The 26917-nt window shown below is 36.0% G+C and overlaps 4 protein-coding genes across 6 annotated transcripts; 2 read left to right on the forward strand and 2 right to left on the reverse strand.

The window, feature by feature from the left end:
• Positions 1-6237: 6237 nt before the first annotated feature.
• LOC121251002 lies at positions 6238-8599 on the forward strand. Its single transcript, XM_041150323.1, has one exon. The coding sequence runs from the start codon at positions 6348-6350 to the stop codon at positions 8406-8408; it is 2061 nt and encodes a 686-aa protein (XP_041006257.1). The 5' UTR covers positions 6238-6347; the 3' UTR covers positions 8409-8599.
• A 4011-nt stretch (positions 8600-12610) lies between these two features.
• LOC121247372 lies at positions 12611-12949 on the forward strand. Its single transcript, XM_041145736.1, has one exon. The coding sequence runs from the start codon at positions 12611-12613 to the stop codon at positions 12947-12949; it is 339 nt and encodes a 112-aa protein (XP_041001670.1).
• Positions 12950-14137: 1188 nt separating this feature from the next.
• On the reverse strand, positions 14138-17626 carry LOC121256798 (thioredoxin-like fold domain-containing protein MRL7L, chloroplastic). 2 transcript variants are annotated; one of them, XM_041157656.1, is made up of 6 exons: positions 17411-17625; positions 16994-17181; positions 16363-16898; positions 15438-15519; positions 15242-15353; positions 14138-14555 (listed from the first exon to the last, which is right to left on the reverse strand). In XM_041157656.1, exons 2-6 carry the CDS (start codon positions 17177-17179, stop codon positions 14419-14421), a joined length of 1053 nt encoding a protein of 350 aa, XP_041013590.1. In that variant the 5' UTR covers positions 17180-17181; positions 17411-17625; the 3' UTR covers positions 14138-14418. The 2 variants fall into 2 exon arrangements, with proteins under 2 accessions (XP_041013590.1, XP_041013591.1); XM_041157657.1 differs by lacking the exon at positions 16994-17181 and having other exon boundaries at positions 17411-17626.
• Positions 17627-18617: 991 nt separating this feature from the next.
• LOC121256825 (poly(ADP-ribose) glycohydrolase 1) lies at positions 18618-25648 on the reverse strand. 2 transcript variants are annotated; one of them, XM_041157658.1, is made up of 11 exons: positions 25327-25648; positions 25041-25232; positions 24742-24845; positions 23944-24148; positions 23662-23766; positions 23325-23443; positions 22757-22900; positions 21495-21642; positions 21129-21323; positions 19639-19701; positions 18618-19106 (listed from the first exon to the last, which is right to left on the reverse strand). In XM_041157658.1, exons 1-11 carry the CDS (start codon positions 25579-25581, stop codon positions 18933-18935), a joined length of 1704 nt encoding a protein of 567 aa, XP_041013592.1. In that variant the 5' UTR covers positions 25582-25648; the 3' UTR covers positions 18618-18932. The 2 variants fall into 2 exon arrangements, with proteins under 2 accessions (XP_041013592.1, XP_041013593.1); XM_041157659.1 differs by having other exon boundaries at positions 21495-21639; positions 25327-25647.
• Positions 25649-26917: the final 1269 nt, after the last annotated feature.

A 26917-nucleotide genomic window follows, 5' to 3' on the forward strand; every position in this document is an offset into this window, starting at 1 on the left:
AAAAGATATTTTTAAACTTTAGCAATACGTCTAGCATCATTAGACACTATTTTCCCTAATTATTTGCCTCTGATTCTAGTGGAAAACTCTTCATACCATGCGGCATCTGTTGTTCGTCAATCATCACTATCTATTAAAATTCTCAGAAAGTTCCATGGCTAAAACCTAAGAATTTATGCATGGTTTTAAATGATTCACTGGGTTAATGGATTAATGGCCGTTTGCTCTTCACATGCTCCAGCGCTTGAGATAGGCTCATTAGTCATTCCATGCTTTTTCATTAGATAGGAAACAACAATGGTTAGTTATAAGGTGATTATGAAAATGGTTTTGATCATCCATGTGATTCTCATTGCACAATATTATTACAGTCATTGAGTAAATCAGCCATCAGTAGCTATTGTTTTCAAGCCAGTAATTGATATCAATGATTGTTGTCAACAAGTAGATAATCGTTATTTGATTAGGTTAGGTTGTTTGACTTGGATTAGGAAAGAAAATATCAAATAAAACTGGAAAACCAGACCGGATCGGATCAGAACCAGTAAATCAGATGTACCAGTTTAAGAGATAACCGGTGCATAATCAGTTTTTGAATATGCAAAATCGGTACATATCATTTCGATCCTAAATTTTGTTCAAAATCGGACCGGACCAGTTACACCCTGTATAAAAAAAGTGGTAGTTCAACTCGAATGTTTCTACTAAAATGATGGGATGCATGTGTGACAATGTTGGACAAAATGTGACAAATTTCATGTGCTACTCTCTCTTGTTGTAATCATCAGACAAGTGTCGAGGGACAAGACCCATCGTCTTATTACACTTCTTTTTCAATTTTTGTAATTTTTCAAGACTCAACCTATAAAAACATAAGGGATAAATACACAAATTTTGTTCAAAATTGCTATCCAATTTGCAATCACCCCCTCAAGTTATTAAATTTTGATAATCACCCTCTTTAACTACTAAAAAGTTGTCGTCATCTGCCCTTTTTGTCACAATTTTGACATAATAATACCCTTGAGAAATATATAAAAATTAAAAAATAGAATATTAGAAAGACTATAAATGTTGAGTTTGGCTTGATTTCTTGTTGAAAATGTCATTTTATAGGCTTGACTTGACTGTTGCTCGACCCTACTCGACTATGGCTCGACCTTGGCTTCAGCGAGAAGCGAACCTGTGAGTTCGCTTGACACTCACTTGACAGTCATCTTGAGCAAGTGTCTACCCTTAACGTCAGCTCGACATGTCACTCAAGCGAATATTCAGTTTTATGGCTTCTCGCGCCGTAGACTATATATGCATGCTTTTCTTAATATATTTGGAACTGATCAGCAGTCGAATATCGTAGAGAGAGAGAGAGAATACTTTTGTGAAGAGTCTTGAGAGTTCATTTGGTGTATTGAGACTTTAGGATTGAGAATTTTGTGATTAATCTCTTGTACTCCACCTTTATTGATAGTGAATTCCGATCCCAACAATAGACGTAGGCTCACATTAAGCCGAACCACTTATATCTTAGTGGTCTATGTGTGATTGTCATATTTTCTTTTATTTTTGCTTTCGCTGTTATACTTCAAATTAGTCTTTGATAACCGGTTTATCCCAACAAACTGGTATAAGAGTGCCAAGCTCTATGCGGGATCTTGAGGGATGGCTTGGCAAAGTTTGAAGTGGAGAAATTCGATGGTTAGAACAATTTCAGTTTGTGCCGCATCAAGATGAAGGATTTACTGCGAAAACAAGGTTTGTCAAAGGTATTGGATGAGAATGTGACTGATAATTTTCTTGCACAGTCAAGAGAATAAGATTATAAAGTAAATAGTGCTATCTTGTTGTCATTATCAAATGGAGTTTTGAGAGGGATTGCTGATGAGGAAACCGATGCTGATCTTTGGAAGAAACTTGAGAGTTTGTATCTGAATAAGTTGCTCACAACCGTTTATATTTGAAACAGCGTCATATACTCTCAAGATGAGAGAAGGTACTCATATTTCCGATATCATCTAGATGAATTTAATAAAATCATTATGAATTTGAGAAATATTGATATTAAGCTTGATGATGAGGATCAAGCCTTAATTGTGTTGTGTTCGTTGTCGGTTTCATTTGATAATTTTGTGAACTCGATGTTGTAGGATAAAGATACTATCTTCTTGGTATATGTAAAATCTGCTTCGAATTCTATGGAGTTGAGAACAAAATAGGGTGTACAAGGCATGGATAATCAAGCCGATTGCTTGTTTGTGAAATGTTATTTTGGTGGTAGATTCGGGGAAAGAAGTTTAAAAAAGAGTAAGGGTAATTTTAGTGGTAGCTCTAAATCTAACAAGAAAAATGTTAAATGTCATTACTATCATGTGTTTGGTCATTACAAGAATGAGTGTCCTAGATTGAAAAACAATAAGGAAGGTAAAAGTTCCTTCAATGTTGTTGACTCGCTAAAAAATGAGTTGTACAAAGGCGGTTCCAAGTGTAGGAGGGTATCGCGTAATAATTAGGAATAAAATTCCTAAATCGTCTCATCGGGAATGTTGCTTAAAATCAAACAAGTGTAAAATAGTGAAAATATTCATGAAGAGAAAGTGAAAATATTCACAAAGAGAAAGTGAAAGTGGCGATATGTGCAATGAATGAAATAGTGCAACGGGAATGAAAATGGCATTTGTGGTGGACCAGATTCATATTTTTGTAATTTTGAGTATTGTAAGGAAAAATAAAAGACTAAGATGCAAAATAGCAAACTAATAACTAAACTAAACTCGCTTAAATTAATTAACCAAGAAAGAACTTACTAAACCAATTTAATTAATAGCACATTAAACATTAAATCCGAAATTATTTTAACACCAAATTATAAAACAAGCTAACTAATCTAACATTAACCAACTAATGAGGCAAAAAAATAATAATAATAAATTTAAATTACCCACCTACTAACCAACGAAAATTGCTAAACTAATTGCAAGACTCAAAATTAATAACTAAATCTAACAAATTGAAATTAAACAATCAAGAAGCCAACTAAGCTAAATAAGCTTAATTAACAGAAAATTAATTAACAAAACTAAAATTAATTAAGTCCTAATTAACCCTTAATCAATCTAATGTCTAAGGGAACTAAGAGATTAAAAAAACTAAGCTAAGAAGTAAGATAGATTAGAAAATAATTGATACAATATGAACTGAAAATTGAAAAGTCCTAAAATCAAGATTCTATGGTTCATCCTTATATTCAAATCGCAATTTCAAAATCAATCTATAACAATTGTAATACCTAGTAAACGGAAGCTTAAAGGAGCAAGAAAAACAACTACCATCAAAGTTAAACAAGTAGAAAATAGAATACCCAAAACCGAATGGTTCTAAGCAAAAAATCTCAAAAAATACACCATAAAACTCAAACTAAAACTGAATAAAAAATTAGGGAATGGAAAGAGCAAGTAAGATGGCTAGAGATGGAGACGACAAGCGTCAGAGGAAGGTTGGACAATGGCGGTTTAGACCCCTTGAGGAGCTCTTCAAAGTTGGCGACGTGCGTCCATTTCCCTGCTACGTGGTCCTTTTTTCTTTTCCCCAGCGTGCTTCCTATTTTTCTCCCTGCGTGCATGCGTTTTGGCTTATATGAAAAAATAGAAACTAGAAAAAATTAAAAATAATAATAAAATATAAAAAATGTGTTATGTATGTAAAGAAATATTACCCATTAAATCACAAGTTATAAAATTAAGCATAAACCATGCTATCAAGTTATCAACCAATTTAAATCATAACTTGGATTTATGCCTCTTAACCATTTTTTTATTATCTAAAACTAATAATAATGTCATGAAATAATTGAAATATATTGGTTCTAGATGTATAAAATATGTAATAATTCAGTTTAACCAGTTGTTAGCGTTGAAGAACAATCTAACAACTCTGATATTGTCCTAGCAGTCAGCGGTTCTAGCGGCCATTTTGGTGACAAGTAGATCATGGATTTAGCTTGTACGTTCCATATGTATTCTAGGACAAATTGGCTCACTACCTATGAATCAGTCAATGGTGATTCTATTTTGGTCAAGAATGATATGGCTTGTGATATTGTTGGGATTGGTTCAGTCAATATTAAGATGTATGATGGAACCGTTAGAACTTTGTTTAACATTCGGCATATTTCGTCTTTGAAAAAAAATCTTATATCTTTGGGCATTCTTGATTCCTTTGTTTATTAGTATTCAACTACAGGTGGAGTCATTCGAGTCTATAAGGGCTCTTCGGTGGTAATGACAAGGAAGAAGATTTATTTTCTTTAGGGCAGTACAATGATTGGTGGAGCTGCATCTTCAGACGTTCCAGATTCAGTTATTACTCGTTTATGGCACATGTGATTGGGCCATATGGGTGAACGAGTGTGGTCATTTGTGAGTAGGCAGTTTTTTTGCTCCGTGTGATCAAAAGACGGGAAAACTTATTTTTTGTTGGCATTGTATTCTTGTAAAGCAGTGCAAAATTAGGTTTATTGCAGTTTATTTTTTTTTTTAATTTTCTGGATACACCTTGTGCAAGGTGGTTCCATCTTTGTACTTATATTTATTGATGACCATTTGAGAAAACGTTTGGATTTATTTATTTTTAAACTCTTTATCTTGTGATATGTTTGATGTGTTCAAGCACTTGAGAATGCTAGTGATCTACAGACAAAAAGGTAGGGTATTTTTTTTTCCAGATAGTACAGTTGGGTCCACTCCACAGAAATGGTGATGACTTAACTGAATAGATGAATCGGACTCTTGATAAGAGCCTGTAGTATGCTTTTGGGTTTGCCAGACTTGTCTACAGATTTGGGTGAAGCGGTCAAGACAGCTTGCTATTGGGTAAATCTTTATCCTTTCACAACTTTGCAGTTGTTGTTTCCACAGGAAAGGAGAACATGGTTATAGCTAGAAGGTGGAGTTGTTGTAAGAGTTTCACAATAGAGTGCAAGTGGTACTCTAGATCATGCTATTGGAAATGAGTATGATTTTGATTTTGGCATTGACGCATAGTAAGAACAAGTCTACAGTTTCATCTAGTATATAAAGGAGGCAGTTTGGCCACTTTCAGGATATGCTCATGCAGACTTTGTTGTGTTCTTACTTTAGTAGAGAATATTTATTTTTAGTCTTCGTGTGTATCCAGAAGGCAAGCGTTGTTCAAGTAAGAAGTCTGTATAGTGGTGTGTTGCCTTTTGTGTGAAGAGGTCGAATCTTTTCATTTGGACTAAACTTGTGATTTGGTCAAGTGGTCTATGAAATTGAAGACTTTTGGGTGAAAATTGAGTTCTTCAGGATATATGTTGTGTTCGGGGTTTGTGATTCCCTTAGAAGATTTGTTGGATGGGATTGGTTCTCTGGTTAATGGATTTTTTGTTTAGTTTTGAGGGAATTCAAACCGAGGTGAAGATTTGTTGAGTTTGGCTTGATTTCCTGCTGAAAATGTCATTTCAGAGGCTTGGCTTGATTGTTGCTTGACCTTACTCAACCGTGGCTCGACCTTGGCTCTAGCGAGAAACCAATCCGTGAGTTCTCCCGACACCCGCTCGATAGTCCGTTCGAGCGGGAGGCCAACCCGTGAGTTCGCTCAACGCTCGCTCGATAGTTAGCTGGAGCAAGTGTCTATCCTAAACGTCCACTCGACACGTCACTCGAGCGAATGTTCAGTTTTAGAGCTTCTTGCACTATGAACTATATATACATGCCTTTCTTCATGTATTTGGAATTGATTAGCAGCTGGACATTGTAGAGAGAGAATCCTTTTGCAAATAATCCTGAGAGTTCATTGTGTGTATTGAGATTCTGGGATTGATCTCTTGTATTCCACCTTTGTTGATAGTGAATTCGTTGAGACCGACTCCGACAGTAGACGTAGGCTCATATTGAGCCAAAGCACTTATATCTTGATATTCTGTGTGTGATTGCTGTATTATTTTTTATTTTTGCTTCTGCTGTTATACTTCAAATTAATTTTTGATAACCAGTTTATCCCAACAAGAAACTTGCTGGAAGGATGAGTTTACATTGTTTAGTAGCATTAGCATGGGCCAAGGGAGCAAAGTCCATATTGGGCCGAGAGCTCGTGCTAAATTTTCGCGTTCGTTTTCATTTATCAGCTCAAGACAACTAGGCATTGAAGCAAATGATGTTCTTTTTTTTTTTTTAACGCTGCGGCTATAGGCTGATGTAAACATTAATCCTTTTGGATTCCCTTCCCTTCCCCCTCCTGCATTCATTTTCAAATAATTTGGCCATAGCAGTAGCAGCACACAGTGCAGGACAGTAAAGATCGCGTGTCCCTCTCACCCGCGGTCTCTTTGCACAATGAACCGGACATTCTCGTCGAAGATCCCAAAGAAACCTTCTCTATCACTAGCACCTGCGAAGAACGAAGACGGCAACCAGAGGAGGAAGAAGCAGAGTACTTCTCAAAACCAGTTTCAGGACCTCGATGCCATTTCTAGTTGCAGCAATAGCAATTGCAGTGAGGCTTCTTCTGCGTCTATTGAAGTTCCTAGAGGTTGCCTCAGGTTTTTTCTCTCTCACCACTCTTCCTCTAACTCTTCCTCTCCTTCTTCTAATTCGAAGTCGAAAATTCCTATTGAAAGACCCAAAACTCTCTCCAAAACCCCCAAATCAGCCCCAAATGGAAGATTCTCAAAGCTATCAAAATCCAAGACCTCAAAGGAAAACAATCTGTCAAAATCAACTGTTGAAGAAAAGCCAGATAGACAAGTATCACAGAAAGCGCCGAGATTCAAGAAAAACCCACCTTGCTTGTACCAGTGGCAATCTGGGAAAAAAACCCATTCTAGAACTGCTCAAAAGTCGAAAAATTTTGTAGTCTTGAACAACTGTGGCGACTCTGCGAATAAGCTGCCGTTTGGATCTGAAGGAAAAAGCCTGGTGAGGATGGTTGATGATCCACGTGAGGCCACTGAGCTCAAACCACGGGATGCTGATGCAACTTGTACTCCTTTAACTAAGACATCAAATGGGTCAGCTTTGGATTGCGAGGTTGGAAAGGTTGTGGAGGAGAGCTCAAACAAGAGTAATAGTAAGACACCTCCTATTCAGGCCTCTCTGTCGCCTGAGATACAATGTGGGTCAGTAGTCTCGACCGCGATCACACCTACTTGTTATGGTGCTGGCCACATTGTTTCTGGGGTAGCTGACAAGAGGAAGTGTAAGCCTAGAGGGGTTCTAACTGTAGGAGAACATGATTTTAGCTTTGGCGGAGTTAAGCCTTTTGATAGTTTTGATGGTGATGAAGAAGAAAATGCTATAGGAATTGGTGATGATTCGACTGTTATCCATGAACCCACCGAGGCTTCGATGCATTGGCTTCTATCTCCATGTAATGAGGAGGATGAGGGTCAGAAGGAGAATTCAGAAGATGATGGGTCATGTAGACGTCGGCGGTTAGGAGGGCATGATATAATCCATTCTCCTTCCTCACCGTCAACTGGTCAAGGGTTTTGTTCAGATAAAGGTAATAAGGGTAATACGGAAAGTACTACTAATAATAACAGGAGAAGGGACACCTATTTAATATCTCCAAATGTACTTCCTGAATTTGAAGGGTTATCCACCGCGTCTTCTCCTCATGCGACACCTATTTGGGAAGCTATCACTGCAAAAGAAAGTAGAGAAAACTTTTTCGATCTTGAAGGTAAAAATTCTCCATTCTCCATGGACTCTTTGGGTAGTGGAAATGTTATGCGAACCCCGCAATCAGAATCGAGCTCAGGTAGACTTGTTGGCCTGTCATGGTTAAATGAAGACAGTTACAAGAAAGATCACTTTGAATCTGAACTCAATTTGGTGGCAGAAGTTCTTCAAATGACAAGCTTGTCTCCCAAGAGCCATATATCAATCGGGGGTTCTTTTGACTCAAGTTTCCAATTTGATTGTCTAACTACTTCTTCCAGGTCCATTGATCTTACCCAATTTCAGAAAATTTTGGATGACCAGGCTTCCTGGCTTTCTAATTCTACTTTGGATAACGTATCACAATCCCAGATGAGAATATCATGGAGGGACGGATTAGTTAGCCGGATATATGAGATGGATGATTTCGATTGTTGCAGATGCTTGTCAGATGAAGAGGAAGATGCCAATGGCTGCAGTGACGACCAGTTAAAATCCTGTCGGAGTCCCGATGCCAATGTTGATGTAGCAAGTGATCAGACATTAACTATCAACTCTAGGTCTACTGAATTTGTAGATAATGAACCGAGAACTGAGGGGAACGGTAAAGAACAGTTTCCTTCTCAGATATCATGTCCCTGTGTAGAATCCATAAGCACTGATGGAGGTGGCCTTGTTGCTTCGAGGGATTCAGATTGGACTCTCTGCTACAAGAACCATTTGTTTGAAGTATAATCTACTACCTTCTCTCAAATAGTTCTAATTCTAGTAGAGTACAGCTAACTAACCTGAGTACAAAGATGGATTTTCTTGGTGTTAACTTAGAATTACTACTCAAGAACCCCTCTTTTATTCCATTCTTTCAATGTTTTGAGTGTTGTGTTTGCTTCAATTTCTTCAGTTAAATCTTTGCTTTTCATTGTTAGTGGAATGCATGTGAGTTTGCCAGATATGTGGTTTATAAAAACCTCATTGGAAGCTTAGGATTTGAGAGATCCTATTTTTCTATTATCTGGAGGAAAATGAAGGGGAAAGAAACTTCAACCATAGGTCTTCTGTTAACTATGTGACCTATTTATCCATATCACCCGGCAGAAAATTAGGGTAGTCATGGGTTCAAGATCCATTGGGAGTGTGGATAGCTTACCGATACAAGAAAAAACAAAATAAGAAGTAAATTACAGAAGGGAGAAGAAGTAAAAGCTCACTACTACTACTACTACTACTACTACTACTACTACTACTACTACTACTAAGTCTACTATTATGAAACAAAGGTCCAGGTTTATAAATTGCAATGGAAATTTTATGTAATGCTGTAGTACATTGTTGTTTTAGTAATTGATGCAGCTCCACCATTAAACAAGATTAGTATCCTTTCAATTTCCCAATTCACTCTGGCAGAAGTAATTTAAACAAAGGGACTCAGTAAAGTGTTTGAGTTTCCAATCCTATTAGATGATGTATTGTAATTATGGGATAGAAAGTGAAAATGGAAAAGATTCAACGAACACTGAGATTTTAGGAGAAAAAGGTTGAGAAAGGGAATGGGTTTCTTAGTGATTCCTAGTAGGAAGGTAGAAAGGATGACAACACTCCTTGACAAAGATGTGCCATGTATTAATTCTGTATCCGTAGAAGATATGAAGGTTGAGTAGAAGTGAGAAGTGAGTTGTAGGATGCGTAGTTTTTGTCTTTACTCATATGAGCTGAATATATAACCAGATAACTGGGAATTGTTTCAGAGCTTATTGGAAATGCTTGAGAAATATGGGAGATGATATCTTTGAGGCTAGATGGAATTAGGCCTTTTATGTTGGGTTCTGCTTTTCCCAGGTAAGGTAGGTGTGTATGGACCCCTAATGTATGACTTGTTATGATTGTAACTGGTTGAAAGTGCTTTCAGTGGTATGGGGAAGTTCTTTGATAGAGGATAAGCCTGGGAATGATGTTCGAAAGAAGGCATGGCAATGTAACACAGGAAAAAATAACATGGACTTGGTGAATAAAGGATGAAGGAATCCATCTGTTTGTCCTGCTATGATAGACCATATATTGATTGGAAAGACATCAAAATCCAAACCAACTTGGGGTGCAATTTTTTCTTTTTTACTTTGCAGGTAGTCAAATTAAGACAGGTGGAGAGTCAACGTATATGCATATGTGGAATGCTGAACATTCCACTTAAATATCATGTCTCTTGTGGATGGACCTCATTGGCAATATGTAGAACCTAGAAGTCCAAGCAAGTATTGCATGCAGATGGGATTGGAGTTTGATAGAGTCTTATGATGTGTCCTAGAATTAACTCCTAAAATTTGTAAAATAGATCCAGGAAATAAGAAAAAGGCGAGCCAGAGTATGTCTGATTTCCAGAATTACATGTCTGACCAAGTTTAGAACACATAACCTGTATCGGATCTTTAGATGATCAGTGGTAAACTGGCAATTGCAATAGGACAAAAATGGGAGCTGCCAAGGATGACCTTACAGAGAAGATCAGTTTGTTGGAGGTCATGGTTGGTTAGAGGTCTGAGAACAGAATCCTCTCCATAACCTAAACCTAGTTTTTGTTGCAATCAAAAGTCAGCTTAGAATTTTTTTTCTTATAAAAAAAATGGTCAGTCTCATGTTTACAGACCACCCTTAAGTCTTCAATTACACTTGCTGGGAATCCAGGACTATAGTCTGTTTTGTTTTGTTGGAAATCCTATGTTGTTTCTCTTACTGAAGTCTCTACATTTTAAAGACAGCATAAAACAAGTACACTGAAACTTTGCTTGTAGTTATCCACGTTTTCTCTGGATTCCTTTCTTTCTGGATGAATCTGTTGTAGGCATTAATTAGATGAAACTCCCATTTTTCCTTCTTATTTTTTCTCAGCCCACTCGTAGTTAGGTGTTTTGGGTCTACATGTTAATCTAGTGGAAAAGTTGTTTCCTAGCTAGTATTGTTTAATATGTTCTCTTTATATTTCAGCATCAATTTTGTGAAAAAAAAAAAAACTATAATTTGTCTCTGTTTCTTTATTCTTAAAATTCATCTAAAGTATAGAGTTGGCTTTTAGGGAAAAAAAAAAAAGCCGGCACACATCGTGATTTTGCACATATGTTGTAATGACTCGACCTTCAAAGGCAATTAATTCCATGCTCCATGTGGAGACATCTTTTGAGGGGTCACACAGAACTATCAGGCTCTATATATATAGAGAAGTACTACAGATACAAGAGATTACACAAAAATAAACATACAAACTGTCATGAATTCATATGATCTACTAGATTTACTTTACAATAAAAGTAATTTTACAATCTGACGTACTGCATCAAGTCACATCAATTTGTGGGTTTATTTTTGTGTAATCCTTTTATGATTAAAGAATTTCTCATATATATATATAGAGAGAGAGAGGGAGGGAGAGAGAGAGAGAGATTATTACATTGATTCTCTTCGTTGAAGAAGGCATATAAGTTAGATCCAGTATTATTATTACTGATAAAGCAAGTAGAAGCTTTCTAAAAGGATTAGGTGGGCACGAAAGGATAGTGAGACACGAGTTTTATTGGAATAGAAATTCCAAATTCCACTCACTCAGCTCAGGCCGGTTTTGTTCTTTCTATTCGACAATTTTTGGTAGGGACGACATAAGGAGAATGAGCAATATCAATACGACAACCTCATTTACCTGTCCTTCAAAACCTGAGAACGCATACTGCCCGCACCTTCAACGTCAATACCAACTACCCCCATTTGGCACGGCCGCCACAAGCCTATTCTTCCTTGACGGTGACTTGAAAATAATTATTAACTAGTTTTATAATACATATACGTGATATTTTCTATCTTATTATAAAATTTCATGTTTTTGAAAATTAATAATTATATAAATAAAATCAATAACATAAGACTTTATAATAGCTTGAGTATTATATCATCCATATTTTCCAAATATTTTTATAATGTCGGTGACCCTAAAAAAAGATAAGAGCGTAACCAGTCAAAAATGAACAACATAAGCCTATTATTTGCATATCCATATCAATGTTCTAAAGCATTTTAATTTAATATTTATACTTTATTTTGCGTGTCCAACTATATGCCATTATGAGTCTATGACTTTGGGGTTGGGATGACGATGACGACATTGATGATAGTATATGATAAGAGAAATGATATTTTACAATTTTAGAATATGTAAGTTTCTATGCACTCTTTTTAAAAAATTAGATAAATTTAAAACTTACATGAATAAATAATTTTTTTTAATAATAAATCATATTCTTTTAAAAAATAAGTACGTCAAATTTACAAATCCAATCCTAAAATTATATCTAATATTACTCATATAATAATCTTTAGAACAAAGCCTTGTTTTCAATGGGTTATTGAATACGATATATGAAAAACCAGTGTAAGGCCAAGAGATTTTTTTTTTTTTTTTTTCCCTTAAGCAAGATTCATTCATAAAGCAAATTACAACAGTCTAAAAAATTATACAAATAAAGACTATGGAAACTTAACGAACATTGTGAAATATTAATGAGAGATATACTTTCATAAAGATGATTAGAATCAGTCCATTACATAATATCATGCACACATCGATTTTGAGATCCATATAAGTATTATTTGTGTCAAGAGATTTTATTATGTGTTGTCCAATTTATGGAAATAGATATTCATTTCCCCACTCAAAATGGAAATATAGATTTGGGTTTACGAATGATTAATCTCCCATCTCAAAAGTCAAATATTGATGATGTGTCAAAGACTTACGTGGCCTTCAGAAGAAAACAGTTCGAAGGTACCATATGTTCATACACCAACTAACCCAATAATAAATGGCCTCAAAAGTTCTGCATTTCTGATCTCTTTTCACACATTGTCTTCGTTTTTAATTTCCCAAAACCAAAAAGAAGGAAAAGAAGAGGTCAAGGATGGAGGGTCTGATCCCCATGGTATACAAGGTAATCAAGAGGAATAAAGTTCGCCGGGATTACCGCAGTCTCTCGTCCGGGTCTGCTCAAGGTTACAACATAGCTGATTTCTACACCGTTGATCAGAGTCATGTATATACGATGCCTTCAACCCAGAAGATTGATGGTGGTTTTCATACCGAGGGAAATGGTCACCGGCGGTGCAACTCTGTCGGAAACTATGGCGTTGGGTTCACGTTGCCCGAAGATAAGAGAATGGAAGCTGCACCACCTGCCCCTAATCAACTTGTGCGGTTTAGGAGCCACAGAATGTTCTCATGTGTAAATGGTGGTGCCTAGAAATGCATCGACGCACCCTTGTGTCATGGTACTGTCAAAATGTTGAAATCAATCAAAGCCCTTGTCTTTTCACTTTGGTTGGTTACTTTGGTAAGGAAATGTTGGTTTGCTTGGTCAATTCCCTGCGAGTAGAGGGAGGTTGAGAGAGTGGTAACATGCGAGTCTTGATGAAAGTAATGCTTAAATCTTAATTATATGCAACTTTGTCATTAAACTTAGGTCCAACGGCCTGCAAATCTGAGCCAATATAGAGTCGGATCAAGTACTGTTCCCAGGCTAATAAGGATGTCTGAACTTCAATAGGGCTTACTCTTGCTTTCCTTACCTTAATTTTAAACTGTGTTGCCGGCCTTGATTCTGGCTTCTGAGATTAGCATGCATACCCAAGCCATAGACCAATCCCAAGGCTGGCAGATCTAAGCAGATGTAGATTGCTATGAGACTGACAGGTACTTCTCACTCACATTCATACACACATACATATTGTATATATTTTCTACATGATTTCTGATGCATAAACTGTACAAGTTTAGACAGCAAAGCAATTCCAGATCTGCAGGCCCAAATCCATGGAAAATAAGTTATTGAGTAACTTCAGATCCATTGCACTACCGAGTCATATGAGTATTATTGCATCAATGACAGATTAGGTTTCAAAGCTACACTGTACTATTCGTTGTGTTATCGTTGTTTTCTCTTCGGTGGTTCTAAAGCTGTCTCAAAAAGCTTTCTTACGGCGGTGGTCATTTTAACGTAATATGCGGCAATTTATAAATGCCTACGACCGCCGCCACACCCCAGTTTCGATATAGGTTGCAAAAACTGCAGTAAGATTTGATCTATTACAGCGGCTTTCATTTGTTACGACGGTTTCTGTTCTATACCGCCATGCGACCTCACTCGTTCTCGTAATTTCTTCATGCTACTAGTGTCACTTATTCCGGCTGTGATTCTAGACAAAATCAAACATGGTCTGGTGATTTTAAGCTGCCGTAACAGCCAGATCTGTTTCCAGCACTGGAATCAACCGCTGTCTTCGGTTTATTGCGAAGCAGTTGTAACAGCCACCAAAAAAAAAATGGCCGCAACTGTTGTTTGGATGCCATTAAAGACCCATCTCGTTGTAGTGACCGCGCAGAGTTAATTTCTACCTATTCATTTTGGTCACTCCGCTGCAACACAAGAAAGTTACAGAACCAAAAACCAGATGCTTCTGGGTTACTTACCGCGCACATAATAGCAATTCGGTAAAAGTATGCCTCAATGTTATGCTTTACACAAACAGAGAACAAAATTATTCACCGTAACAACTACCTGCATTGCAGTAAATATATCTTATACATCCATCTAGCTTACATAAGTACAATATCAAGAGATTTGTAAGTGTAATGGCTGCACCGTTAAGACTTGATCACAAACTCTAGAAGAATGCACTTTGATGAACAATTCCATAATGGTAAGCTATTATATCAGCACACTTGACTGTTGATGGAAACAGATGGAATTGCTTCTTGGCTATCTCCAATGCTATTCAAACAAGGTGGCTTGGCTGCCCCGTAATAAAAGAATGCCATGATTTTTGACAACTCATCTGCAGTTCGAATTGCTGAATAACCGACATATAAAGAGTTAGGGTTGCTTGGAGAATGAGATGAGATGAGAAATCTGTGAATAGGAGTGAAATGATTTGTAAATAGTAGTGAAATTATTTGAGTTATGATGTTTTATTAGGTTTTGGAAAAGGAGAGAGAAAAAATTGAATAAAAATATTATAAAGTTAAAATATTATTAGAATATAATTTTTTAAGGTGTGGCTACTATGCCGCCCCATCTTGACCGCTGGGCATACCGCCCAGTGTAAAAAGGTTTTTTTTTTCTCTTTTTTTTCACTCTTTTTTAACATATTTAAATACATTTAAAAAATAAAAAAAATACACCAATACATTTAAAATCACTTCCTTAATCACTAAGTAAAAAATAAATAAAAAATTGACCAACGGTCAAATGGAGGTGTCAAAAGAAGTGGGCATAGTAGTGTTTTCCAATTTTTTAACATTATATTTGTTTTGGAATTTGAAAAAGTTGTTTTTGTGTTTTGTTTAGAAGTTTGAGAAAGTTGTAATGATTAGATGAAAAAGTTAAACATTTGAAATTGAAAAATGTTGTATTTGAATGATGATTAGAAATGAGATGAGATGGAGATGGATGGGATGAAACCTCTTCCAAAAAACCCCTTAAAATCATATGGTAAGCATAGGAAACTTATGGTAATAATTTAATTCCAGAAATTACCTTTCTCGCGGTATAAAATCTGCCCTGCTTTAGTGAAAATAATCTCGGGGAAAACTGACACTTTTAAAGCAGAGACCAACTCAACCTCTACAACAGCATCAACTGCCACACACTGATATGATAATGGAAATATCAGAAAACAATTGTCTTTATGTAGGGATCAAGTTGACAGCAGGATTTTGGTGGCTTTACTCACTCTCGGTGAAGGTAGCCTGCAATTCCATATGATGTGCACGGCTCTTTCCAGTTCCTCACGTATTTTTTCATTTTCCTTAGGTCTGAATAGAACAAAGGATTTTTGGCAATAAAATATACTTTGTTTATCAGAACTAGTAAAAGTCGAAAGAATGCTGTTATATAAATACAGTTTTAGATGTTATTTCAATAAAATTCGAAACAAAGGACAAAGAAGAAGGACAATAACCTATCCTGATTCCTGATCATCAGAGAATTCAATAACGAAAGTGTTCAGCATTTGGTTTATCATCCTGATATCAAACGTTGATAGACACGGAGAAACTTAAGCCTTTAACACTCTAACCATTAACCTTAAGCTCCATATAGGTAAAGCCAGTAGGAAGTATGACCACGCACAAAGGACAGTTACAAGGAGACAAGGATCCAAGCAGTTAAAGAGTGCAAACAGCAGTAGAAAGTTTCATACAAATCCATAAAACTTGTGGAATACAGGGAATGTTTGTTTTTTGGAATTTCTCCTCTTGCTTGTACTTCTTGAGTTCTACAGAATAGCTACAATGGAGCTGAGAAACAGAGAGTAAATGTTGGGAAGGACAGCACTGCAGACTTTCTCCCCTTGCAATGCATTTTTGGTAATTCATTGTTTCTTTTTTGTTAAACATATTTTACAAAATTTTCAGGGACATCATTTTCACTGTGGAAAAACAGGACCGTTCATGGTGTGAGTGATATGATTACTCATGAGGATTAAAATAATCTGATGATAACCAGGTTAAGAAAGCAAATAAAATCGAACAACATAGGGTGCTGAAACTTTTATGCCAATCAATAAGCGAGGTACAAAACAAATAATTGAATGCGGGTGAGGTAATATAGAACGAAAGAAGCAAAAGCATAACGGATAAACTATAACAAAAACTGACCTTTTATAGCGATTATGTACAAGAATGATTAATGGGCTGATGTCCTTAAACACGGCTTCTTCCCATTCTAGAGTGGTCATGTCTTTGATAGGACGGATAGAATTATCATCTTGCCAGACAATTTCATCGTCACTATCTTCGTTATCATCATTGTCTTTCTTGTTGTTCTTGATGGTAATCTTGTCAAAGAACTGACCCAAGTTGAATCCCCACCCATCAGCATCTTCAGGCCAATCGGGATCATCCTCCTCTACAACAAGGGGATAGTCAGCCAAAAGCTTTTGCATCTTCTTCTTCCTTTCTGCAGCATCTACCTCATCAACATCAGGGTTCCTATCAATCACCTCTCGGATTTTCCTCCTCCATTCACGTCTCTCTTCAGCATCCATAAGATAAGGATCATCCACCTTCTTTGAAGGAGGTTCATCCTCCTCATCACTATCACTAGATGCTTCCCGCTCATTCTTTCCATAGTTAGACTTGAGTTTCCCTACACTTCTGAACGCTGGTAATATACTTGTTCTCATTGTAAGACCCTGTGTTTGAACACAATCGATTCATATAACAATATATGCTGAGAAAGTTTCAAATATACTGTAAAGTTTAGATACTAAAGGTGACTTAAACACACCAGCAATGGCAACTCTTGCAAGTTCGATGAGAGACTAAAACCCTCCATTTTTGAGGAAGGGACATTACGGTTGCATCGTTTGTGATGACTTACACCGGTAGCTGAATTGGGACTTCTGAATTTGTTTTCTTTGAGAGGTGAGAACAGATACGATAACGGTAACCTTATCGTATGTTGTAGTGCCATTTCTACACACAACTGATTAGAAACGCAGAACCAAAATCCATATCAGCAATAAATTTTTTATTTTTATTTTTAAAAAGTACGAAAAATCTTGAACGCCCAGAAACGTGGGAATCCCTTTCATGTTGGCATAAAAGCAAACAACTGGGAAGCAGTCTTCAACTTCCCTACCAAGCTAGCACGTAAACAAAACACGTGTACACAAAAACATAGGAAAGTTGTTTGACGACTGACCTGAGTACTTTTACTTTGCCGAGTATGAAGCTAAAGATATGGTTATGTAATTTATGTTAATGGTGGGTGAAGCCTTGAAGGGTGTGGCGTCCTTTATTTGCCAGGTAAAAGAACACCTCGAGCGAAAAGCCTAAAACCCAGAAGGCAGAAAGTAGAGGGCAAGGGGGGTTTTGGACCCTTTGGTTCTCCAGTCTCCCAAGAGTGGCGCCTCTTATCATCGGATCGACACTTGGATTAGAAAAATAAATTTTAATATTACAAAACTATCCTCCAATTCGTATACAATTATAAAATAGTTATAAGTTTATCATTTTTCATTATAATAATGTCTGTAATATTATCCATCAGTCACTATTCATTTTCACACTCTACATTTATATTTTTTTTATAAGATATAGGAATATTTTTCATAAGATGTGAGATGCAGAATAATAAAAAGTGACTGATAAAAATAATTTTTCTTTCCATTAAGACCACGTATTGTCGCTACATATGTATGTTCAAAACATGGAGGGTTTGTCTTAAAAAAATGAGCAATGCTTCACAATCTCTCCAACCTCCACACATTACATTTTTTAATATTTTTATAATATATTTTTTTTGAGTTTATTATTTTTAAACTAATTCAATTTTTCTATTCATTATTCATATATTAAATATTTGATAAAAGAAAAAAAAATAAAAAAAAAATATGGTGTGTAAAGGTTGTATGAATAGTAAGAGGTTGTATAGATTTTTTTTCTAAAAAAATATAAACACAATATAACATACTCGATGACTTGATAAGTACTACAAACACAAAGAAATTATACAAAAATAAATAACGTGACGTGACTTTATATGATATGCTACATCTACAGTCTACTATACATCACATGAAGCAACATCATTTTATAGATTTACTTTTGTGTAATATATTTATAGTTAAAATATTTCTTTTCTGACTTATGTTTTAAACTCCATAGGAGCAACAATAATCATTATTATAAGATATAATTATATGTGTCTATTTTTTCTTTTTTAAAAATAGATAATTTATTTGGATCAATACAAATATATATATATATATATATATATATATTATAAGAAGAAATGCAACTGAGCCTACACATCTCACGTCATTTAAATGATCATGTCATGCTTGGAACAAAAAACGGTGTAAAAAAATTACATATGTAATGGCAGTAGAAGTTAGAACCACGTACTTGTTAATTGTTTCAATTAGTAAAATATTTATACTTTTATGTTAGAAATTTGGGGATTTCAAGTAGTGAAAGATATGGACATCATCTAGCTCCATAGCCTAACCTAACAAAATGGGTCATCTCCATCCCAGTCTATCTCATGAAGCATTCACATTTCATTCTTGAGCTCAAAGGAGCCGAGTGCCCATGAAAGAAATTATTGGTATGTGTTCTTCTAGTGATAACTTATCTACAAAAATTTCTTTTCTTTATTGATAAAAACAAATTCCATCAAAATGGAGCGAGCATGCCTAGGCAATTCAAAAATCCAGCAAGTGTCAAGGCATATTTGGCAAATCTGACATCAGGGTGTCATGGCCATGTAGAGATGGAAGGAGCCATGTAAAGAAGCCAACGCTAGTTTGTCCATTGTATTTCTGATATGAGTAATCCACCAACATATTCCAGAGGTCTCCAACCGTCCACTGATGCGACAAAATCCATCGTGTGACCTGTTGTCCAATGTCAATTGAAACACAGTCGCTATGTTAAAAAAGAATACATTTACGCCAAAACTTTGAAATTAATAGGCACAAATAACACTAATAATTCCCCCAAAAATTCATAAGTAGGACTTATGTAATCCTTAGTGAGGATGTGATAACAACAAATTCAGAATATTTAATACACGATCTCAGAACTACCAAATACCTTGAAATATAGCATAAAAAACCTTAAAATCCCAGTATCAATGGCTTGGATGGAAATTTTGGAGTACAAGAATGAAATTAATGTGGCAGTTGCAATGCTGACAGAAAAGAAGGGGAAAGAAGCTTGAACTATGCAAGAATTTTGTGTAATGTGAATATTTGCAGCCAAAGTTATCAAAGAGATATTTTTCTGTGCACGCAAAAAGCAGAATAACAAAACACTGATTGTGGCATTTAGAGTTTAGCAGGCCCTTTTTACACTACCAAAAGCCAAAGAACAAATTAAAGTAAAGATTATGGAATGCACCACACACTGAAAAGAAAATATAAATACCTGGTCTAGATTCTGCAATGCTTTCAAGCCGAATGTGTAGTATGAAATGAAAGGTCTCAAGGCCTACAAAGATAAACTCACATTATAAGAAAGATCGGAATTTATTTGAGAGAGAGAGAGAGAGAGAGAGAGAGCAGGGTTAGGTAGTGTTTCTCTGTTTTCAATCATGAACAACTCTAAATCAGTTTCACTTCCCACTCAAATGTCAACCCTTGAGAACCCCAATGTACAAGAAATATTTCACACAAAATATATGATTTTGTGTGACATGAGCGGTAAAAGTCATGCAAGAAATGAGGGCCTCTGCTGGCCCCAATCTTTGAAGGATTAATCTTCACGCTGGAGCAGTGTAAACAAAACATTAACACCCCCCAAAAGGGAAGCACCACGTCAACCTCCCATGATCCCTACTCATTTTAATCCAAAACAGTTCCCATTTTCTCCTCCTTCAATTCGTCCCTAGAAATAGGGAGAGCCCCAAAATAGAAGAAAACTGAAATCAAAATTTCCAAATGCCATACACCTTTCTCGCCAGTTTCTCCAAAACCAAATACAGCAAAATGCATATAACCTGACCTAATAGAAGCTACGGTGGTGTGGATTTCACTTTCCACTCCTAGATCTTACCAATCTTTCATGAGAAAATTAGTAGATCTTCAATGGTGGCCTTCATCGCCAGGTCATTGTGTAGGATTTCCATATGAGCTTAAGCAGAGGCAGGTTACAACAAGCAAACCCCAAACACCCCATTTCCTAGGTCCAAATATAAAAAGTAATGAGTAGAAATTTCAAAATCACCTCTTTGGCAATTTTTTTTGGGGTTTCGCTTCCCCTGATTCTTTCTTCCCAAAAATAGAATATGACATATATGTTCTTTCTTTTTCAATAGAAATTCTGAATAAAATGTAGGATTTTAAGGATGTATGAAGACATTGAAGAGCTGGTGAGAAATCTCTCAATTTGATTTGTAATGAATATATATATATATATTTTTTATAAGTGATTAGTAATGAATAATAAAATTTGGAGCATGTGTGTTGTGGTGGAGAAAGGTAGCACATCAATGGGGTTAGAGGCGGTGGGTAAAATGTTGAAGTGTGATAGCAGAACTGCGGGAGGAGAGGATTTCTTTACATTGGAGAAAGATGGTTTCATTATAAAGAGGCATGATTCAATGCATCACGGTTTAATGTTCTAATCATTTGAAGGCTGACGTGTTTCACTGATATTAGATAATGTAAATAGCATATTTTCACCGCATCCTGTCCCAAGGGGGACCATCTTTGAAATCCATGTTTGCACACCCAAGAGACAAAGCACATATGTCACTATGAGGAAATAAATAGTGTATTTCGTCAGTAATGTATATGTAAGTATATTTCTATTCCACCAAACCGTCTAAAACATTCATTAAAATGGTATAAAAAGCAAGGGAAAATAAAGCTGACCATTTTCGCTTTATTTTTTGAAGGCTCAAGATACTAGATTACCTGAGAAGCAGCAAGCCACTGAATTATGGTTTTAAGTTCAGGATCTCCTCCAAAAGCACCACAGCCCCAATTACCAGTCACAATCCCAAAATTATCTTCATAGCCCAGATTCTGACAATCCACATAATTTCTGATCACTTGATTTAAAGATATTTCTTTATTTGTTTCATCTGAAGTATAGGTGGATTCATGCAACTGTCAGAAAGCACAAGACAAATAATTAATTTAGCAGATTAGTAACACATGCAAAATAAAATTCTCAGGCACATGAATAAACTCAGACCATGCTAAAATAATAAAGACGTGTGTAGAGAGACTAGATAACAAAAACCCAAATTAGAGAAAAAGTCCTAAAGAAACTCGCACCAAAAGATTATTCCCAGACATGTCCATCAGATCTTGTATGCTTTGATCAGGCTCAGCTCCAGAACATGCACGCTCTTGAAACAGTCTCTCATATTGCTGGGATTTAGATTGATCAAAAAAGCCACAGAATGCCTTATTAATCTCCCTGCTAAAGTAAACAAGTTGGAATGATAAAATTTTCTGGGTGACAAAAGATCACAAAGGAAAATATCTACAGAAGACTTTCAGGCAAGAATGCATCTAAACCCTACTGATCATAAAGGGGAGAGCAATGCACCAATCTGATCCACATACCAACAAAAGTAGTCTAGTTGTTTAATTTTGTAGGCCGGATGTAATTTTTAAGCCTTATAACTGTCCACAAATTCTGTAAATTCAAATGCTCAGGTATTTCACCCATATTCTTTAAAGATATCTTGTCTTTGCAGCACTTCTAAGCGGAACCACATCTCCCTTCATATGCTCAGCTAGTAAATCTCATTGCCAATAGCTAACCCATCTCAACCAACTTCTTTTTTTTTTTTTTGATAAGTAATAAATTTTATTCAAAGAAATAGGCATAAGCCCAAGTACACAGGACGTATACAAAGAAAATACCTACAACTTCCAAAAACAAAAAGAAAACTACCACCATAAAGCTAAAACAGATGCAGAAAATTATCTGCCATTACAAAAGCTTTAGCCCAAGAACTCAAAGTACTCAGCCAACTTCTTTTTCAGGCCTAGAACTCAACAATTGGCATTCTGAATCAAACAATTGCCATCTTGTAAGCTTAAACTTATCAAAAAAAAAATCTTGTAATCTTAACACTAGCAGTAAAGATAGTCTAGTTTATTGCACAATCATAGAATTTATATATAGTCACACTAAAGGCCTCGTTTGTTTTCACAACTCCTCTCAACTTATCTCATCTCATCTCATTTCATCTAATCATTACAATTTTTCCAAATTCACATACAAAACAAAATAAACAATTCAACTTTTTCAAATCTCAAAAAAAAAAAAAAAAATAATATAAAAAAATATATTTTAACAATATTTTATTCAACTTTTAACTTTAATCTCAACTCATCTCATCTGCAAAAACAAACGAGGCCTAAGAAGCCAAACAAGCAGAGCCGAGTAGTCACAAGTATTGCAATGGTCAAGTTGGCTTAAATAGACATGACAAAAACATGAACAAGATTTCCCATTCAAATAAAATCCTATTTCAGCATCCCATGCATCTATGTGTCCATGTGGTGCTAGAGAATTTATATACCGGAGGAGACACTCTTGTCTGTACTGTCTCAGTCTTGGGTTGCATAATGCATCTATCGCAATGATCCTGGTTTTATGTCTTCCAAAGCAGTCTACATCTCTTTTATCCACGTAGTCACCAGAAAAACGGAATGAAGAAGCATACCTATACCACTTGTAGATGATATTTGAATCAGATTTCAACTGAAACACAAGTTAACTACAATAAAAGTGAAGTTCTAATATCTTATGAAGTTAACACTTGGACATCATAATATAAATATAAGAAACCCAGTAAACATCGAATTTTAATATACTCATAACATAAAGGCAAGATAATATTTGTGCAAACATGTCTGGAGTAAGTGTTTTAAAGAGTACTCATTGACTGAGATAACTTACAATGCATCTAGCTGGAGAAGCACCTTTTCACAATAGAAGCCTAGCCTATGGACTAGATACAATTTCCAAGGAAACACTAGTAGTGGGTGTTCTTTTTCAATAAAACGAACACCCACTACTAGAATTTGCTCATTAGTGTTTTTTTTTTTCAGTAAATAGAATTAGCTCATTAGTGTTCTTCAACTCACCCATTGTAACTTGAAAACCTTTCAGCACCAATAATTTCTATAGCCTCATTATCTGCCATGGAAGGCAAGAAGAGCATGCCAGCAATTAATTCAGGATTGGTCATGAAACGGATCTCTTCCTGCATAACAGGACCAAAAACAACATCAAAGTTACTAACTATAAGTGAGAGTGCAATAAGATCACCACCTGTTTGACTCACAGGAAAGTAAAATATGCATGTGGAATTTCGAATGAGAATCAAGTAACCTTTAGGGAACACATATTATGAACAATATACTAAATACCTAAGTGTATGGGGAAAAAAACATGTGCTTCTGATAATTTCGTGAGGCATACCTGTACACAGCCCCTATTTAGAGCACCACCCCCAATATACTTGTTTGCAAAATCTACTTCAAGAGCTTCACCAGATTGATCTTCTATCAAGCCTGAGTTTTGGACCTACAAAGATATAGAAAGACCACCTAAGATGATACTTATTAAAAAAAAAAAAAAAGATCACCTAAGATGCTATCTGTGATTTTTCTAATATAGAAAAAAGATAACGAAGAAATTGGATTAAGCATGTATGATAAATCACCTAAATGACACTATTTAATACGTCAGTTCAGTTGTTACCTCAAAACGGCATAGAGGAATCACAGAATTGCTCCAGAATGTATCTTTGGGATATGGAATACATGGAGGACGGTGTTCCAAAGCAAGTACTTTTCGCTCAAATGAGACGTAGCCCATAGGTATATATGAACATATCCTCTCAAAATAGTGTATAATGCACCTTATCTTATTTTCCTGACTTTCTTTGTAACTGTCATAGAGACTCCTGAAGATCCATAAATATTAGTTACATGCATTCCATGCAATCACTATGATGAGATTGTTAGTGAAACTCCTGCAGATAGAAATATGGAAACTATGACACAGAATACAGCAACTTGAAGAAGTTGAATCAGTCAATAAATTGGATACTAAACCTACAAAACCATATCAACTTAAAACATCTATCTATGCCATTTTCTAAACCGCTCCTTCTATGTTAAACATTCATTACCTACAGTAAATAAAATCTAAAAATATTTGGGTAAAGCAAGTAATAGTCCCCACATATATGGCGTGGGTTCCTGCAGACGTCCAGATGCATAGGAAAAATTAAACCCTCTACTGCAGATTAATACAAATGGTATCAATGTAAACACTTTTCAGCAAAACTTGCCCACTGCATCTTCTTAGAATTTTTTATGTGACACCGATCAAATGAAATTGAACTTTTCCATCCAGAATATTATAACTAGAGGTGAGCAAATCTATACAAGTAGAAAACTGAAAAATATTGTTATAATCAAACTTCATACCAATACTTTTAGATGCATTGTAAGACTAATAAAGATTTCACGAAGAAAGCAGAAGCTCGCATACGCAAACATATGATCAAAGTTGATCATTGGAAGATGTTCAACATCTCTATTAGAGACCGGGAACAGACAAAACAAAGAGCATCCAACAAGAGCACCGATCAATTCCTGGAAATCAACATACACAATAAAATATCAACAAGTCATGCCATAAAAAGAAAAACGGTAACACCAAAAAGAAGAAGAAGAAGAAGAAAGAAACAATAATCTTATACGTTATAAAGTATGACCCCCGCAGGCTTAAAGAAAATTGGTTTCGCTTTGGAAATTCAAAATTTTTTATGAAGTTCCGATATATGATACCTGGGAGAGGAATACTATTCCAGGTTCTTGTGAAGGCAATAAACGAAGACCAGATTGAACTCCATTGACACGGCCAGAGCCTGCATGTTGTTGATAGTGCGTTTCCAACAAAGATGGAAAGCGCAGAAGCAAATTTGCCAATGCCGGTACAATCTGTTCAAACCATATTGTCGATTCTTCCTTCGACATCAACTGCACGAAAGGGAACCAAATACCGATCAAATCCAAATTTCGCTGCACTAAAACAAGGAAGCGTGGAAGTTTATTTATTTATTTCAGAGTTTACATCATCGAAGAAGAGGGCGTAGCCATAGGGAGCGAAAGGAGCCAAGACGTCGGAGGAGAGGTAGAAAGTGTGGTTCCTGAGATCGGAAATGGCGAGGAATAGGACCTCCCCTGAGTTCACCCCGCTGTGACTGGGTCCTCTCGCCATCGCTTTCAGCGCTTCCACCATCGCCTCTGACGGCCATGACAGACTCGACGACCGTATTAGCAGTGGCAAATACGGTAATATCGATTTCAAGTCTTGTCTGCTCTCCATTCTCTCTCCCTCTCTCTCTCTAATTTCGCGTGTTCTTTCGTTCACAGTGAGCAGCGTTTTTACTGTTTATGTGAGGGTCTATTTACACGGACCCCGTGAAAGCAACACGCGCTCTGTGTAAGTTTTTTATTTTATTTTATAATAATAATAATAAAGAATTGTATTAGACAGAGTCTCATATTCTATACATCACTTAAAAATATATAATTTTATATTTTTATTTACTTATTTTATTTTAAAATAAATATAAATTTTAAAATAAATTTATACAACACGCGCAGGAGTGTGGGATTTATATTTTAAATTTTTCAATAATAAAACATGTTTCATTCAGAAGCACAACAAACTACATTACAACGTAGCATCTAATAAAATCCGAGATTGGATGACATCTAGACATTGATGCCATTATTGTACAGTATCCTCCACAAAATAAGCATGTCTTGTAAAATGAACAACTTCATTCCCTTGTCTACCAATATGAATCACCTCATATCTCTCTCAAACCAAAAAAGACACTGAATTTCTGCCATCATTGACCATAAATTTCTGCAATACGTGATGCAGCCAAAGCTTCAATATCATGAGTTAATATACAATTTAAGCTGCTGCCCGCTCTTCACTATAGAGGGCGGATAGTTGCCCCCTTGCATCCCACCCAAAACACAAACCAGACAGAAAACACCAAAAATCCAAAATCAAAACTCAAAGGCTCTAACACCAAAAAATTAGAAATAAGAGAACAGACGGCAAAAACTGATTTTTTTTTTTTTTTTTTTTAAGAGGGTTGGGGGCATCGAACCAAAATTTTCCATTTGAAGAACCGGACTATATGTCATCAGCCTATTAACAGCAAAAACTGATTTTAGTCATCATAAGTTATAAACTAAGTTACTAAAGGACAAAAAAAACATACCCAATAAAAGTTAAATTTTCAGGAGTTCTTCCCATATGAAACGAAGATATCCTAGTTCTCAATTCTCGCTAGATGCTTACTATCAATCATTATCAAGTCGGAATTAATTCTCGTTTCGAGACCCAAAAAGACGAGCGTTGGTTGTTTAATTATGGAACCGAGGAATAGGTTTGTGGAACTCGGCAATGCTTTTAGCTCAGACTGGCTCAAGTTGCTTGTAGCCTGCAGAAATTGAGATTAGCAGAAGCTAGTTCTTCCCACGTCTACATGACTTTCACTAGCCAGAGTGAACATGAATTCAAGAAAATTTCTGCTTGTTTGCAGCCGCCCAATGGCCTCAGCCAGGGTTCTGTAGTACTCGAGCATGGCACCTTGAAAACTCAATTTGTGTTCGATAGAGGCTTATTAGTGAACATCCAT

This window comes from Juglans microcarpa x Juglans regia, chromosome 1D, assembly GCF_004785595.1.
Source record: "Juglans microcarpa x Juglans regia isolate MS1-56 chromosome 1D, Jm3101_v1.0, whole genome shotgun sequence".
Taxonomy (NCBI): Eukaryota; Viridiplantae; Streptophyta; class Magnoliopsida; order Fagales; family Juglandaceae; genus Juglans; species Juglans microcarpa x Juglans regia.